Genomic DNA, 18,993 nt, shown 5'->3' on the forward strand with positions numbered 1-18,993 from the left:
TCACCGTGCGCATCCTATTGAAATTCCAATGAAATCATGCTTTTGCAAATATGCATGAACATGCATGCATGCATATTTGTGACGTTACGTTAACAACACATATTAAAAGTGTGCCTGAGTGTGCTCTGATTGTCAGTGGGCACATAATGTAGCATTGCAATCGGGCTGTTAAGACAGGGCCCTCATGTCTGTGTTTGCATGTGTGTGCTTGTGTGTGGCTTTGTGTCCCGCTGGTGGTAAACAGTGTGGGCTGTCCAGGGGGAGGAGTAGGCTCCAGGTCCCTGGTGAGGATGTCATCCTGTCTGACTCAGCCCACAGGGACAGACAAAACTCACTCTCTGCTTCATTGATTTAAATGCCATGGATATTATGATGAAGTGCAGTGGTTCACCACAGCTTTTCCATCCTCCAATTACCATTCAGTAAACATATCTATAGGAGCGTGTGTGCTGGACTGTTTGAAGCAGAAGACTCAGAGGACCAGAATGGCGGCTAATGTCAGTATGGTTTTCTCTGTGTCATAAGTCCTTCATCTTGGCTTACGACCCAGTTCTGTCAGAGGGCTTCCTAAGCTGTTACACAGGACCTACTGACACAGCTTTGCTATAACACCACAGACCAATGAGACACTAACTACACATTAAGCATGATGTACCCATAATAACTCACTAATAAGAGCCCATTCTTGTTCACTATACATCACTATAATTTGTGTTCATCAGTTTATAAATTAATTTAGTTCAATATTTGTCTATATTTGATACACTAGAATAGCAAACTGTGCATGAAATACCTAAAAGAAAAGGGATTTATTGGAGCCTGAAGATGGATCTCTGCATTGAAAGATGGAGAGAATTGATTGAAGTGAATGCACCACCTACAAAGCTTGAACAGGACCTCAATGCTCTATAAATTCCATCAGTGTTAAAGCCATGAGCTGTTAGCTGAGGAACAGAGAGATCAGAGATAAGTGTAAAGTGAAAATCTGCAAAGAGGCATTAGAGACAAACAGTTGGAGCTTATTAAAAAGCGCAAACAACACAGAACCTATAGCCATGCCTCAGTCCCATAAACAACGTCTTTCAGTGGAAAAACAAAACTCCCACTGCTGAGGTAAATTAATTGAAATTCAATTAAAATATTCTGCACAGTGAAGCTGTTCTAACAGACCGAAGATGAGTTAATGGGCTGCTGGAGCACTGGATCTTTAATGACATGCTCCAGAGGCCATGGCCATTAAACATCTATACATTGCATGTACAGCGTGTACTGTATTCTCATTGCATTCGTTTTTCTCCACTTTATCAGTGATTCTTTGCTGCCAAAACATAGTAAAATGATTGATATTAACCCTTTATCTTAGCTGTGAATAAGTGGAACATGGAAAATGGTGATAATTATTGTATTTAATAATTATTAAGCGAAACCTGACCTTACAACCAAAGTTCCATGTAGGTAAAAGGGAATAAGTGAATGACAGAGTGAGTTTAGCTTCAGCCATCTTCATTCACTCTCTCTCACACACACACCCCATTTCTTCTTCTCTTTTCGTGTCCTCCCTCACTCCCTCCTTCTGTGTGTCTCTCTCTCACACATTGAGAGATCCACACAGAGACTCTAAAATTAGCAGCATCCATTTCTGTACCAGCACAAGCACCGAAGGCCTCAGAGCAGGAAGCAGAGGATGCATCAAAGACTTCATTAAGTAATGTGCATACACGCATACACACACACACACACACACACACACACACACTCCTTTTTTATTGTCATTCATTCTTCCTTACTTACTTGCACAACCAAATGCTTGCACAAATGGGTAGTTGCATAAATGGGCACACACACATGCGCACACACACACACACAGCTACATACACACACACACACACACAAATGGAGAGACACAGACCAACACAGCAGGCCATTTTAACCCTCCTCCTTCAGGGTGTCTCTGTCGGCCGCCCTGCCACTTCTCTGTGCCTTCTTATGTAAACACCATCTAATTATTACTCACTGTGTATAAGCACATACAGTAAATGCACATGTGATGGAACGTCCACATACACGCTGCTGGATTCATGTGTGTGCAGCATACATACAACACAAATGTGATCTTGCCCACATGTACAGTTGCCAATTGTGCACTTTTCCGCTAAAGATCATCACAACACACACGCACACAAACGCACAAATATGCACATCGATGCTAATTAGGGATGGCACGATACTAAATATTTTGCAGTTGATACTGATACAATACCAACACGATTCTCAACACCCAATTTGATACCACGGCAAAAAACAATAACCAATATTATAAAAATATTTGAACATACAAAAACCAACAGTGACTAAGTAGCCTTTAAGTAAAACATAATATGGAAAGACTATGAACATATGACTGCAATTACACAGCAGAAACTCTAGTGGCAGTAGAGAGAGCTGTTGCACACATCACTTAAGGAATCTTATTTTTGTCTTTTACAAGAGGACAGTCTCAAAGTTTCTACTCACCTCCGGTTTTTCATGTTGTTTTACAATCTATCTAGTAAAGCATATTATTTTGATTTATGTTTGCACCACAACATTATGTGGTTTATGAGCTGTCAAACTCAACAATTCAGCTACCAGCCTGATTCAGATATACACACCTACAAACACAGAGACACAGCTCCTCCTTCCGTCTCATGATTTACTGCGTGTATAATCCTCAACACAGTGCAAAGACAGATGATCTTATTGTACTAAAATGAAACTACTTTGTTGAGCCAAACTGCAGAGAAGCTTTGAAAATAATAAATCTGTTGTGGAGAAGTATAGTACTGTTTTAGTTTGGCTGAGCTGTCTCCCGTGGTAGAAAAAACAGAACTACCCTAACTTATTAAATCATTTCATTATTTCTATTTTCATTGCCACTGAGAAATTACCATTGCGATTCTGGGCAGGTCTTGAGATCTGCTCTTTAACACATGATGCACAAGACGTGAAGATTCTTACATGTTGCAGCTGAAGCTCAACACTCAGAGTAAACATAACACAACTTCCAACTCTGGCTTTAAACACATTTTGGAGGTATTCACTTTATTATCAGAGAAGTCCCTGACAGTTTGCTCATTGAAATTTCTCAAACCAGATTTCTGGGTTACTTCCAACCTCTAAAGTATGCCACTTAATGTGCTGGTTTGTATTAAAACATACTGTAAAGATGTCACCATTGGAAGAATCTCTTTTAAAATGATTTTTCTCTTTAGGGCACAGGAAGGCAATGAGGTAACAAGTAGTATTAATCTATTTGTCACCGAAAGCTGAGAGAGTCTGAGAATAACTCGATAACACCACCAGTGCCAGGCAGAGGTTTCTGATAGCTTAGACTGCTGCTTCATTAGTTTTCAGTAAATACTCCACATAGACACCACTATTCATTTCACTAGAATATTTTAAATGTAAAAATTGACACAAATTGAATCGTGGAATAATGAAGTCTTATGACTCTCAGCTCACATAATCCAGACATGCTGCTCTAAGGTTGCTCATTACCTCACTGCAGAAATGCAAAATCCACACATAGGAATCTACACCTGTCTCTTAAAAATCTGATGCATGGGCACATTTTTATAGTTAATCCTCAATATGCATTCTGTACATTTATCTGGCCAGCAGATCACATTATACACTATCGCACATAGAATCATATTGCATGCAAAGAATCTATACGCTCTGTATATGCACCCAGTGAGTTTAACAAAATGCGGGAGATTGCAGTGTCTCCACTTGGCACCAGGTTACCATAGCAACTCAAGATGATATGGTATGGAGAGAGCAGTGGGAATGTGCCAGGTAAATGAGGATAAATCACCGATAATATTACAGTGTGAGGTCTAGAGCTGCTCTATATGAAATGTGCCCTGAGATAACTCCTGTTCTGACCTGTTGCTTTATTTATAAAATGGACCAAACTAATAAGCTCTGCTTTTTCTCTCACTCACAGTAGAAAAAGCTTTTCCATCTGTGACCTCAGTCGGATAACACAGCTTCTCTTGCAGCACCATCTCCACCTCTTTTGTCATCGTTAAAGAAGCAAATACCACACCCATCATTCAACATGGAAGAGGAAAGATTAATATGGAAACATATTGCAGTAGTTTATATGCTATAGTGGGGAGATAATAATAGATAAGAGCATGACATAATGTGGAATATGTGGTTAAAAATATTTGATCTGATTTCCAAAATTGTGTTGGGAATGGCAATCTTCTTCACCCTAGAGCCACTGCAACTCCCTCACCGGTGCCCTATATTCCCCTGAGAGATACTCCTATCTTATATCCAACCTGGGAGGCAGCAGGTCAGGAAATAATGACCAAGTACATGGAGGAGATTCAGCGAAGAATCGTCTGTGACAACCCAATGGAGTCCTGGAGGCCAAGGAAAGCCATTATCCAAGAACTGCCAAAGTGCGTTTTGGATTTAGTCAGTGTCCCTGCCTTGCAAGAGTTTGTGTTGATCTTTTTTTTTTCTGTGTTTGCTACTATTGTCAACTCTGAAAGATCGGGCCATGACTTATTCTCGAGCAACATGTTGTCCTCAAGATTACCAAGAAGTAACTTGACGAAAGACATGTAATGGCAGCAGTATGTGTGCCTGAGAGTCTGTGTGTGTGTGTGTGTTAGTCCAGAAATGTTTGTGTTTGTCATAAATGACCTGATTCATCGCCCCCTCTGCTCTCAAATCATTTCATCCTGTGATGTAAAGTGATTCAAGCAATTTACAAGAAAAAAACGACCACGCTTAACAACTTTTAAAACAATTAATATGAATTAAATGGAGTTCTCCCCTGATTAAGCTTTAAATATCCTGAATTACTGAGCTCCACTGTGGGTCGAGCAGTGTTAATGGTTCAGGAACAGGAATAACATTGATTTGCACAACCTTAACGCAAAGAAATGATATTGTTAATCGTATTTGGTTCCATGTTTTCTTACATCCTACCTTTTCCACTTGAATTTGGTAAACTTGAGAATAATGTATGAATGTCATGTTGCATGATTTCTGCATAATGAAGCTCAAAGAGCCTCACGGCTGTTTAGACACATAATAGTGAGTAAAACTTCATAGCAAACATTCAAACAAATCATTACCCCGGGTTCTCTCTCCCCGTACACACCACACACGCACAGCCATTTTAACATTCATCAACAACCCCAGTACCATTAATCCCCTTCTGCATTGCACCTCCCAGCCTGTTTCTCTGTGGGGTTTGATCCAGGAGCCTCCAACCTAGAGAAGCAGATAGTTCAATAAACCCCTAAAGGTTTTTCTGCCTTTTGGGAGGTAAGATTGAGAAAGAGGGGGTGGGGACTGAAGTCAAACCCCACATTAAATGTGCTAGAAGAGCAGATCTGGGATTTACTGCTTGATCACTGCAAGTCTCTGCTGTCTTTGGAAAAAAATTAGATTGCCTTGTGTTAACACAATCTATATTAATATATTGAAGTTTACACTACCACTGAATTCTATTGAATCAGGCGCTACATGACCGCTATGCTGATTTACACACAAGTATTTGGTGATAGTAGACGTATTGATTGTTTTGGTCCTTGTTAGATAGCAGATCGTAGGTCCTTCCTTTTTGCATTTACACTGTAATATATTTAGGTCAGTCCTGCTTTTATTAGGCCACAACAAGGACATCAAAATTATGTGAATGTCTGAAATGGTTATTAGAGTAAATTTTGAAAACAATATTTCAAACAGTTCAGACCAATTATACCTACCATTGCATTCTGATGGCCATGTTTTAAAATGCTGCACATTAGTCCTGTGTTTATATGAGAGACACGACTGTGTCATCACTACCACACATTTAACTCAAATTTACTGAAGTGTAAATCACTTAAACCCTCACGTTCTCCATCAATAAGAGAACTAGCATATCTTAATTTTGTGTTTCTCATATTAATTGGGAAAAAGCTTGCAATACATGGGTAAAAAAACACACAAACACACTAACGCAACATCCCGTCTGTTCCTGATTGTGCCACTGACTTGTGAATTGTTTATCTTGAAGGAGAGGAACAAGAAAATGTAGGAGTTTCTCTATCGTGATCAATAGAGTGAAATTAGGGAAGTGTAATCTCGATAGGCAGTGGAGCTGACCACAGTCAGACGCAGCCGATAAACAACACTGTGACACCAGCTGATAAACAGGGCTCAGACACACAGAGGTACAACACACTAACACGTCCAACATTCCCCAGTGATGTTGCAGCGAAGGCAGAGAGCATCAGATTAGAATGTAGAGCACCTTCTTGTAAAGGGATAACCATTATTTCTTTATTATCAATCATTCAATCAATAAATCAACCAATATATAATTTATCTTCAGCTCTTACACCCTCATGCAGGAGATACAGATGTTTGACCGGCAGCCTCACTTACCTTCCATTGCATACTTCATATCCAGGGCGAAGAGGTTCCACATGATCTCGGCGCTGATCTTGCCCACGCTCATCTCCTGTGGAAACCTGGTGGAATTGAAAAGGATTCCAATCAGACTCGTTTCTGTATAATGACACTCTCGGCTGGGCAGCCTATTGCCTCGGCCCAGGCCAGAAATATCCTTACAAACGACTTAACAGATGTGCGAGAAGACATGCTTGGTGAATCTCATAATCTAATAATCCCACCCGTCATTTCCACCTGGTTGACTTGGGGTGGACTGGGGGCCCTGGCTTAGAAATGAGAAACGGTGCAGGAGGAAATGACATAGCGAAGGAAGGAGACAGAGGGTGGCAACCCATTTGGTAAGTAATCTGCTATTTTGAATGGCTATGGATTTTCAGTCAAAGCTTGAATGCGTGATGCCAATGGTTTAATTATCTGTGTCTTTAGACAATGATGGGAGGACATTTATGGATGACTTGACCCTGTACTGAGAAAGTTCAATCTATCTGGAAATGTTTTGCGGGCGACTGCATTGTTTTCCAATAACAAACACATTTCTCCGCTGATACATATTGAGGCAGTAATCATCTGCTCAGCAAGGACCCTCCCGCAGAAACCAGAGCCCAAGTGTGCACACACACACGTACTGTTCACACAAACTCTTTCCTCAACCAAGCCCCACTGTGATGCATTATTATGAGGAGCAAGTGAACAAACACTGAGACTAGATGGTGGATCTGTGCTCCCAGTGAATCCCGGAGGAGAGAAAAAAGTCTCCCAGCCTAATAGTTTAGAATCAGAATCTCTCCACCTCCGTTCCTCCTCAGTCTCGTCGCATGCCCACATGCAGTAGGCGAGGCAGACAATCAAAACCTTCATATCGAAAATGAACGTAACATCTGCAGCTGCTGTGCATGCCATGTAGATGGTTTCAAATCTATTTTAATTGGATAAAATAAATGATGTTTTGCGGTTTATTTGTGTATTTCTGGAAATAATCTCTAAAGCTTCTTATCCTCTACACTTTAAAAACAACAACAGCAGCATCCAATTTTACATTTCCATTTAAAAAAATAAATTCTGTTGATCTGTTGTTTATTGCCTTGAAAATCTCCAGGCTAGATTCCTATGTAACCATTCACATTACAGAGCAATAGACTAACGTTTTTTCTCTCTGGCAGCTGCTCCCATTATTTAAAAAGGAACCAATTCCACTCGTGGGTTCATCGTGGAAAAGCATCAAACTTTCTGTCACTCTGGACAAGGGAATGTGGAGGAAATGGACATGAATATTGCAAATCTATCATTAGACAGTGTAGTAGAGGGAGCTCAAGGCATAGACATGTCTTAATAAGCATCATACATCAGCAAGAGGAAAAAGAAAAGAAAAACAAGGAGGGAATGTGAAAGTGTGAGAGGATGTGTGTGTGCATGAGTGAGGCCAAAAGAAAAAATATGCTTCATTTTATTTTCTTCTAAGGCGAGTTCCATTTTCACCACGTTGTACAATTTATTTGATTTTATTAACTTAATCATCTGAAGGACACAAGCTTAAATGCTTTGCACCTACACTGTATCTCAGCTCAATATAACAACCAGCCCTCTGTCCCCGTTTCTTTTCTCAAACAAATCTCTATCTGTTATGTAATTCAGCAACACTGAGTTTCCCTTTCATCCATTCATACCGAGGCTCAGCATACAAAGTGCTGGATTCTCTGGCTGCCTCACAATTCTCATGCACAATAATGAACTCCTCACGTGTCCATAACTACTAAGATAAAACAGGAGCTCATTTGTTTCCCCCTTAAAGTCAAAATTGACCTTAATAATAGGCTAAATAAATGAATAAATGCATTGAGAATAACATACATTTTGAGAAAAAATAAATAAAATAAATGTTGAGTCGAGTAGATATTATCAGCTCGTAATCTATTTTTCATTCCAAAACACAAATCCCTACCACAAAAATGTCCAATCAGTTTATCATTATCAATGGGATTTCAGATTAAGTTTAACAATTTAAACAGTGTATACAATTGTGGATCAACAAATGATCAACAATGTATCAGAAAGGAAATCATTGTATTGGCATAACAACCAGTTAGGTGAAGTTTTATGTATCTAATCAATTTCTTAGTAAACAGCATATGGTTCAGTAAAGGGGTACATACTGGTTTATGACTGGGGTGTAAGCCGTCCGGTCCTCGTCGATAACAGACACCATGAGAGTGATGAGTTTTGGCCAGAAGTCCAGGTTCTTTATCGATGGACCCTGCTCCTCTCGGGGAATGTCCTGCTTCCGGCTCTGTGGGGGTGGGGGGTTGAGAAGGTGAGAGTTAGAAGACAGCTTGAGTGTGTGGAGGGTGAGACGGTCTGTGCGATGCTGAGAAAATTTTAGTTGAGAGTTTTTAGAAAGGAAAAATGAAAAGTTGTCTGGGATCAGAAAGAGAAAGCCAAAGATGGATGTTGCACAAACAGACTTGTAAGTGCATTTGAATGTTATTTATATCATTGAAGATTCTTATCATGATGTCTTTATGCATTTTTTTACTGCACTGCAGTTCATATAAAATTTATTCTGGATGATTTTCCATAAAAAATGTAAGACAAAGTAATCCCACTAAATAACCTCTGACGACCTCCTAGATGTGTGTGGCAGAGTATCAGCAGGGACCCTGCCCTCTGACAGTGATTTCATATGTTTTTCTTTCTTTGCGGTGCTCAGGTCGTTTCTGGGCTGTGATCTTTGGATGTGTAGTCAGCCAATAACAGCACAGAGAGTATGTAGTAGTTGGGTGGAAAGCTGTAATGTATCAGTTTACATTGCTTTGTCCGTCTATCTGCTCGGCTGTCTGTGTGTGTCATGAATGTATAAAGAGGTGCAGGTCTGTCAGTCTGTCACACACGCATGCACAGATTATCATTTCCATTTCCATGTCTTTGGACTGTGGGAGGACGTCAGAGTACCTGCACATGTGATTTGTACCCTCTTGCTGTGACATGCAGTGCTAATAACTGCAACACTGTGTTGCCCTGGTGATAAATACCACATAGTACAATATAAGGACATTTAGTATTCAAACAATTTTAATGAAGCATGCAGACTTCATTTGAGCCCTGATCACCCACAATTAGATTTCAAACATTATTATCACAAAGAATTTCATAGATTATTTAACCAAGTTAAATACCAGGTATGGTGAGAGTTGTCTTACTGGCAGCCTTTCAATGTATTTTCTGTGGTTGCCAAATATAGCAGTCATCATTGTTCAAGGTGGAGTCGGCCATCCCTGTGCAGGATTCACCTTCACATGCATGAAGAGTTTGTGCTACACTTATTTTTATTACTTTTATTTTGCTTATTCAGAATGAACATTTCCTGCTGCTGCTGCTAGCTAACAATGAAAAGTGGCTTTTATTGTGAAGCTGTCACAAGAAATACAGTGTTATTTGACGAGATGAGGCCATTTCCTGCAGTTTTGTGACACTGGATTTGTCATAATGTGCGGTGGAAAGTATAATTTGATAAGAAGGAACTGCATCAAGTGAGCATAAGATCATGGTTTCTCATAGCATGGTGGAAAAAGGCAGATCATTAACCGTCCTCTTTATTAGAACAAGGTCAGTTTATTTGGGTGCATTGGAAACAGATGCACTCAATGTTCTCCTGTTGTTTTCATAAATTTAAATGAGTTGTCACTAGTAACGATGAGTGTTGAAAAATGAGTTGGGACTAAAATCCTAAAGTAATTTTAAAAACATCATCACTCTTCAGTAATCTGTCTATGCAGAGTGTTGCAGAAAATCCTTGTTGCAGCCCCGAGGTGAGAGGTGTCGACTCTCAAACCACTTACTGACTCCACCATCTGTTCACCCCACACTGGGTGCGACCATACTGATCTGCAGGCAGCAAGTCACTGTCAGGGCCTTTCACTCTGCCCCGCACACAGAAACTGAGTGAGGGTGGATACTGTAAAATTCTGACGGCTCTTTATCATACGGAGACACGATTTTACATAAATACACCCACGCTTATTCACACTGACAGCAGCAAATATAAACTATGACTGTGGGGCCTACCTCCAAAAAGGAGGCTACAATCCACAGTTTTCTCATTTCTGTATGTAATCCTGACTGGAGCAAAATCCATTTCAGATTAAAACTGTGTTTAAAATGAAACATGCTCAAATCAGTTAGGTTGAATTATTTAACAACCTTCAGTGTATTGACTGTGGTGCAGCACAGAGAGGAGTCATTGTAGGAGGAGCTGGGGAAATGAAAATGCAACATGAATCAATGTATTCTCAATACAATCCTTCTAGTCTAATCAATCCCTACAATAATCAACTCGTGTCTGGTGACGTCGTTGATGCAGAGCATGTAATGCTGTTGCATGTCTTGCAGACATTGCAGCAGAAGAAGCCGCTGAATTTAATCTCACAGGAACAAGAAACACAGAGAGGGATTACATCTGATTCAGTGACAGCTGATCATGTCGACCCATGGTTCACTAGTTTAATCATTTGATGAAATATGCAAACGTCTATCAAGTTGTGTGCCATAGTCATAGAAAGAGATTAATACTTTTCCAGGAACTGGTGTCTTCCAATGGAGGTGAAATCTAATATCATCATATTAAATACACTCGTGAATTTCTTATTCCTGTTTTCAGTTATGTTTGCTGTGTTGCAATACATGAAAGATGCACTGCTTTCCAATATGAAGGTAACAGGGTGGTGGTCTGAGCTTCATGTTAAGCAGAAGGTGTTGGGCAGTTTAAGATGGACACATGTTTGCACCTGGGATTACATGCGTTCAAAACAGAGTGAATTATCGACACATTATGTGCTCCTATAGCTGAAGAAGAGCCGACAAGTCAACTAACAATCTGAAACTCCATCTCAGGTAAACTGACCCTCACATTTTGACTCATTTGGCACATTTGAACCCCCGAGATAATGCAGCCAGCACAAAAACTACTCAGCACCTTAGGCTGACGACCTGTGGCCTTGACTTTCTGCCATCGTCTTTAAAAATGTTTCTAAATGCATTGAGTTAGATGTTCTACAGATAGTCAATAGTTCTCTTCAGTCAGGCCTTTTTTCAAGAGCCCTGAAGGCAGCTGTTATTAAACCTTATTAAAAAAGGTTTTCTCTTTTGAGAAAAGATCAATGAAAAGACTTCTTTCAGCATCTTAACTCTTTCTCAGTGCAAAACCTTTTCTTTAATGCTTTTCAGTCTGCATTCTGAGGTCCATCAGAGCACTGAACCTCCACTTACTTAGGATTTAAATGACATTCATCTGAGTAGTCATGTCAAAATTTTGTTTTGGTTTTAGTGGATCTCAGTGCTGCATTCAACAGCCCGGGCGACTTTTTTATGTTATATGATCTAAATATATATATTTTAAAGCCCTCCAAATATGATATTGTTTATCAAAAAGTTTTTAATCTTTGCATTTTAATCTTTAGTTGCAGAAATGCAATTTGAGTGTTTTCTTATTCTTTTGTTTATAACTGATTCCGTGTCTCTGTGAAACACTTGACTGGCCTTGTTTTTATTGTTTTTTGAATGTTATTTTAATTCTTTTATATTTAATGTCAAATTGTCTCTGTATTTCCATGAATTTGTAAAAGCAATTTTGAGCTATATAAATAAACTCGCCTTGCAGAGTGATCATCAATCAAGAGAAGAAACCCCAAAGACAGATTTGCTTGGTACATTAATCACATTCAAATTCAAAATACTGAGAGATTAACAAGTGATTACCACTAAAAAGAAATTAGCAATTTATGAGTTTAGATCAAAGATAGAGAAGAAACAGGCCTTCAATCCATTTTGACCGCTAACTCAGAGTTTATGAAATTAGAATAGTGATACCTACTTCAAAGAGAGAAGCCTGGTATGAGAATCCTGGGCCATGTGGGGTGGGGTATGCAGCAAGGTAAAGTTCTGTTAAATTGGTCACATGAATAATAAAACAAATGTCTCTGCAGGAGGTCGGTTGGCTTTGCAAAACCTGTCTGTGTGTGTGTGTGTGTGTGTGTGTGTGTGCGCGTGCATAACTGTATGTATGTATGAAGGACACTGAAGGTTGTGTCCATACTAAACTGGATGCAGTATGCGTCTCACTAAAACGTGCATCGACTCCCCTTGCTTATCTGTATTCACCTCAGGTTGGTGTAAACACATTTTTAAGGTGATTACAAAGCCTGCTGTCTTCTTACAGTGAACAACCCATGGGCTTCACCCTCAGTTGTATTAGGAGCTGAAATCTGTACTGAGCTAAGAGTGCAGTGTCGTTCTGCTCCTTCCAGTGAACAAAGTGATGAGGGGGACCAGCAGAAATATTCATGCAACACATCTCTTCTCTAGAGGGTAGCTGGTGGTTTACGTTTATTGTTTGGTACTTTCAGTCCCTGTGTGGGAGAAATCGGCATTAGCATATGACTGGCTCTTCATCAATTTTCACAATGTGATACAAACATAGTCTCTGATTGAAGGATGCTCTCTGAGAATGGGACCAATTCCCCAAAGAGAGAGCTGTGGGTGGAACTGAGGCTGTTGCAATGGAATATTCAGGCGCATTGAAAATCGGTTGTATGTGTACACATGTATGGAAAATAACACTTAAAGACAAAAAGAAAAAAAGAAAAGTACCTTCTTCAAACGCAGCTAAATCGACCACATGGGTATTGTTGGCAAATATGAGATAATGTCAGTGAGAGAGATACTTAACAAATCAATTTGAATTGCTTGCTCAGAACAAGTGCAGTTGTCTCCTAACTCCTCTGTGGCTCCCTCACAAACAGGCACAGTGGATTCCTGCATATGTGCACCTGCCAGCGATCACAAACCTCCCTCTTCAAAACCAGATTGCTTCTACTTATGCATTCATATTTGCATAATGTATAATCAAGTCTGCATATATATATGTGCATTTTCGCATAGGTGCAGGTGGATTATTTCTATCCTGCGCACCATCGTCACTCCACATTCCTTCACACTGGATGAGCCAGAAGAAAATGATAGTCGTTTTTCCCTTCTGCCCTTTCCCATGATGTGTTTGACCTCTTTCCATTCCTGCTTCTTCTTACAGTTCAAAATCCCTTCTCTCTTGCTTGGATTTAAGAAACTGTTAAGCTACATTTCCCCCTGCCCACCCCCACCCCCTCTCCTTTTAGTCATTTTATGCCCAGGCAGAAGCAGTAGAGAGCTGTGTTGTCATGTTACGCAAGATGCCTCGCTGTGGCTGGGAGATTTCACCGCCTGCCTGGCCACCGTGTCAGCTGTTCTGTCGCCGCACTCAGTCATTATTAGCAACTGGAGAATTGGGGTCTGAAATGGGTTCTATCCTCTGAGTCAAAGGCTACCTAGTGTACGTGAACGTAATAATTTAAAGCCACTGTGAGGTTTGCTTTGGGGTGAAGCTGCCGTCTTCTGCCTTGGAGGAAAACTGATGGAGAGGCTGTCTACTGTGAAACTGTGGTGGACAAAGATGTAATTAGTGAAAGTGTCTATCTCGGCGGTTTGGTAATTTCTTACAACGCCTCAGGCTGTTTAAACACAGGAAGCCTATTATTCAGCTTTTGAGTGGATTACACCCAATTACAACCTTAAGATATTGGGCTCCATTTTACTGATCTAAGCTCGAGGTTCATGGGAATTTAGAGCATTTCAAAGTCCAAGGTTGCTACTTGTCACTTATGTAGGCGTATATTCCTATTTGGAGAATGTAGAGCTGAAATTATTTCAGATTGAATTCAGGTATAATAATTTCAGGTTTGTGCTGGTCAATCAAGCAATCGCTGCCTCAAGATAAGAATGTTGCAATGGACCCACGGACAGCTCATTTTAAAAGGATAGTTAATCAGAAAATGAAAATTCACTCATTATCTACTTACTGGATTTCTTCTTTCTGGAGTCTCAGGGGTAAACAGGGTTTCAGCCAAAGTGAACACTTCTTCAGATGTGAAAAAGCCTAACATGCCTTCATACTGCTCGTGTGGTGTCGTCCGAGTGTCCATAAGGCCTGACATTCATATTAGACTTGAAATGGTGTCATTTACACCATGTTTTTAGTCTAAGTTCATGACCACATGAACTTGGACAAGAGAGAGTGTTTGCGGTTTTCCTGTGTGTCCGTGAGAATGTGAACGCGTCTCCGAGGAGGATATCAGAAAACATTAAGGCTTATAACATAGTGTAAATGATGCCATTTGGAGTCAAGTATGAATGTCCGAACACACTTGGATGACACCACACAAGCAGCATGGAGTATGTTTTTTCTGTTTACCCCTGCGCCTCCAAAAGTGTTTTGTGGACTCTAACACTTCACCCACCCCTCCATCAGCATAGTGGTGAGTGGATAATGGTACTATGCTTTTAAGAGCAATACGCCCCCTGGGCATTCACATGGCAGAGCTGCCAACAAGATATGGAGCAGTAAGCCAATGACAGTCAGCTAGTTAGCTATGAAGCTAACCCTAGGAAGAAAATATTTTGGGCTATAAAAACCCCAAATATGATGCCTCTTTCACATTTTAAGCTAATGTTCCTTCCTATAGACTAACCTTAATCAGTCCGTAAATTAGTTTGTCCACCAGATTGTAAACATGCAGTAACTTCTTGTTCAGCAGAATTAGGATTCTTCTTTTGCAATTTGCAAGACATATTTTGTGAGTTATACTTTCTGAAATATAATAATCATTTGTCTGTAACTACTCAATTTGACAACCAGCATCAGGTGAGTTCTGCCTGACGTTTGGCTGCTTTATCTTTTCACCGTGGAGTCTCTCTTTCTTTGAAGGTTGAAGTCCTTCATGCAGAGTCTGCAACATTTTCACTGTCGGGGAAACGTCAGTCATGATATATAGCCTATTGATTTCCAGTCATGCTGGATTGAATTTATATTTTCTTGGCACTGTCACACATCAACACAAAACACACTAAAGCTGTGTGATGTGAGATTTATGACAAGATGAAGGTGATACCATATTAGCACATGAGGTGAGAAAGGGAATAACAGCTTCCGCACCTATCAAAAATTTTAACAAAGTTTTTTTCACTTTGAATTTCTGGAAAAAGGTAGAGTGGCTCTGAACTAGTAACTGGGTTCAATTTGAAATACAACCGAAAACTAAAGGCAGGTTTCCAGGTTTTCTTTGTCAAGAATTTAAGCTCATCATTAAGTTAATCCAAACTACATTTAACATCGGTTATCTGGTCTAATTATTCTGATTTTGAGAGCCATGCATCTGAACTGCGTGATAGAAGGATCAAGTTTGTGAAGTCCAACACGAGAACCATGTAGCAGGGCTCATTTACATTAAAACCAGAAGATGAGAAATGTCCAAACACCAGTTAATGCTCCCACAAACTATTTCATCATGTAGGTAACACTTTGGTTAAAAGCTCTTCTTCAGACAAAAAGAAGAAGAGACACCATAAACCTGCACTTAGAGGTCATATGACAGATGATGTAACTACCCAAATAATAAATAAGTGACGAAAACATGAATAATAAATGCTTCTGTCCAGCACCTAGTGTTCATCAAGTTTAGATTCACATGCTTTTGTATACTTTGTCATTGTGATTAAACCGCAAGCAACACAACAAACATCAAACCTCCTCCAGCTACCATCTTCATCATCAACCTTACCAGCTTCGCATCACATGCGTTTCTCTGAATTGTATCTGTGAATACTTTGACTAGACACTACGGTTTTGATATAGAAGACAAGTAAAACCAAGTAAGGAATTATTCATAGGATTTTACTGTTAGCTGAGTTTGTCACGCTGGCCCAGTGTGAGACTTACAAAACAAAACAGTCTCTCTAGTCACTGGCACGGCCACAGAGCTGAGGGGGAGACCATCGTGTGTTGAAAAAGATCATCAAGTATCACAGTACAGCTAACCCCTGCTCTGGTGCTGCAGTAGAAACCCATGTAATTACAGTGTAGCTGACAGCAAACTGAACCAGGCCCCTGAGAAAACTTTAACTGCTGAAGTAACACATTGTTTACTGTGTACATCACTACATTTGCATGATGTAATGTGAGAAATATAAAGATCTCAAGGCTTTGGCAGCTGTTCACTCTGTGCATAACAAACAAGTTGCCCTTGTAGAGTCTTTATGTTCACCAGTGTAACAAAAGTCATACATTCATGAAATGGAAAAGGCAGAGAGGCAGCGATATATTAACAAATGTGGAAGCTCTTTACCTGGTCGAGGAGTTGATTGTACAGTTCATGACAGTTATCAAAAATGTATTTGTACGTCGAGTCCAGGCATGCTTTCACGCAGTCCTTCACCACCATACTGGCTCGTGGTGGACTCTGGAGCTCTTGTACCTGCACAGACACAAAAACAGTGTTGAACTCAGGGTTAGGTGCTCACCTTGGCCTTACAGCTGTTTATACTGTACAACAGAAGTTGTACCCTCAGAATTAATTCAATCTATGGCTGTAGTGGGGGTGCATGCGCATGAAGGTAACTCTCATGCGCAAAAGATTCTGAGACACAGGCACAGAGAATAACCCCTTGCCAGTTATGTGCACAGCCGCAGCTGAAACTATGAGGTGTGACTGTCTATGTGGGCAGTAAAGTCTTTATGGAAGATAGCGCAAGCATGTGACAAATCGCTCTGCAGACAGTTATACAATGCAGCATAATTAGAGGTCTCGGGAAGTATCAACGTGTTTTTGTCCATTATAAAACTGTGGCAGGACAAATTAGAATACTGCCACCACAGCAACCTACTTCAATGGCTGCTACTTTATCTTAACTGTATTTCTTTGTACAGTAGCATCCATCAATCAAGTGATAATGTAATGATATCATATTACATGTTTGAAATATGTGTGGATAAAAATATCAACCTTCATATATTCTGTATACCAAAGCAGACATGGGGCCAGAGTGGAACTTTAGGTGTATGTTCATTGTATTGTATACTGAACAGTCGCTGTAGCTCCTGTGTATGTGCAATGATGCATATACACAGTAGAGCCCAGCATGGGCATGACACAGAGTGAAAGCCTTGGTAACCTACAGTGACAGTTTTCATTCCTTTGCTCACAGCTGCCATCTTAGTTATGCCTCAGTGCGCCAGTGCTATGCCCCTCCACACTGCCTCCTCCTCCAAAAGAACTGAATGGAGTCAAGCTTTACATGTAGTGGGAGACGGCGAGGGGGAGAGGAGACAAGACAGAGCTGGAAGCATTTGGAACATAGAGGCCTACTATTGTATGCAAGTCAACATACATCACACAAACACAACCCAGATGCATTAGCCTGTTGTCGAGAAATTGTAGAGTAATAAATCATTTGGATGGTTAATGGCGTTGGGGAAGTGGGAGTGGGGGGTTTCCATGAATTATGAGTGTGTATAAAAACATGGCAAAAATCAATCTGGGTTTATGTTTGTAATCGAACAGTGGCAGATTTTACGGTCATTGTGTATTGACGGTGTATCAGTCAGTCGATGGCGTCGCACTTCTGTGATGAAACCTTATGATTGGCATCTACATCAGGAAGCTACAGTACTCACTGTGGTGTAACATTATTTATTGCAATGTTGTTTTCTTTAGTTTCTCTTTAACTGAATTGCTCCCCTGTAGAGCTTAACAGTGTAGTTCCGCAAGTAAATATCCAATTTATTTCTTAATAGCGATTTTGATCATCAGCCATAATGTTCTTGTAAACATCAAATGTAGATTTATCTCAAGTTACTAGATTGAAAAACAATCTCATATACTCCTTTAGAAGCCACAAGTTCATATGATATAACTGCGTTTTAAGAATGTTTTATTGTTTTGTCAAGAGGTAGTACTACACTATGCCACAATACGTGATATAAGTATATGTATATAATAAGTGAAGTAGTAACATCTCTGAATGGTGGAGGTCTCTGTTGACATGGAAGTATTTAGCGAAACCACGAAAAGCCATGTCTCCTATGTTCTGGTTGTTTGGCGTTACTACAGTAGGATTCTATATGAAACACTATATACACACATACATGATACAAACTTAAATATATTGCAACACTGTATTGACAACAAAGTTAAATTAAAGGAAAATGCTCTGGATGTTGTTGGAAAAAGATGATTTGCAATGGTTTATGGTCTGGTAGTTCCTTCACTCTTAAAATAACAAAATAAATAGTTTTGTGCACTCTTTTTTTTGTTTTCAAATATTTTATATCAAATGGTCATGAATCAAGTTGAAGCTGGTTGGTCTGGTTCCAAGCAATAAACTTCTTTTAAACTGAAAATAAATTGGAAATTTACAATCGGAACCAGAGCTGTTCTAAAAGTGGGACAGGTCACTGTAACGCTTTATTGCTCTTCAAACTGTTACCTGCTCCTGAAACTTAGAGTTTTTCTGTCTCACGTACACATGCACACACAGACTATACCTTCATCCTGAAGAAGGTGATGCTGGTTAGCAGATCGACAGTGGATTTCAGATCTTGGAGTCGCTCTGGGTTTCCTGCAGGGAAATTATCCTGGAGTAAGAGTTAGAGAGAGAGAGAGAGAGAGA

General features: G+C 40.0%; 1 protein-coding gene across 3 annotated transcripts in view; it reads right to left on the reverse strand.

Annotated features, from left to right (window-relative positions):
• Positions 1 to 18,993, reverse strand: part of LOC109624845 (protein unc-13 homolog C) — a 104,967-nt gene that overhangs the window by 30,154 nt on the left and 55,820 nt on the right. For all 3 annotated transcript variants that reach the window (XM_069519816.1, XM_069519882.1, XM_069519732.1), the window contains exons 15-18: positions 18,869 to 18,958; positions 16,671 to 16,799; positions 8,616 to 8,749; positions 6,439 to 6,524 (exon numbers count right to left, since the gene is read on the reverse strand). In XM_069519816.1, the coding sequence (XP_069375917.1) occupies positions 6,439 to 6,524; positions 8,616 to 8,749; positions 16,671 to 16,799; positions 18,869 to 18,958 (439 nt within the window). The remainder of the gene's footprint in view (positions 1 to 6,438; positions 6,525 to 8,615; positions 8,750 to 16,670; positions 16,800 to 18,868; positions 18,959 to 18,993) is intronic.

Source organism: Paralichthys olivaceus, chromosome 1 (genome assembly GCF_024713975.1).
Source record: "Paralichthys olivaceus isolate ysfri-2021 chromosome 1, ASM2471397v2, whole genome shotgun sequence".
Lineage (NCBI taxonomy): Eukaryota > Metazoa > Chordata > Actinopteri > Pleuronectiformes > Paralichthyidae > Paralichthys > Paralichthys olivaceus.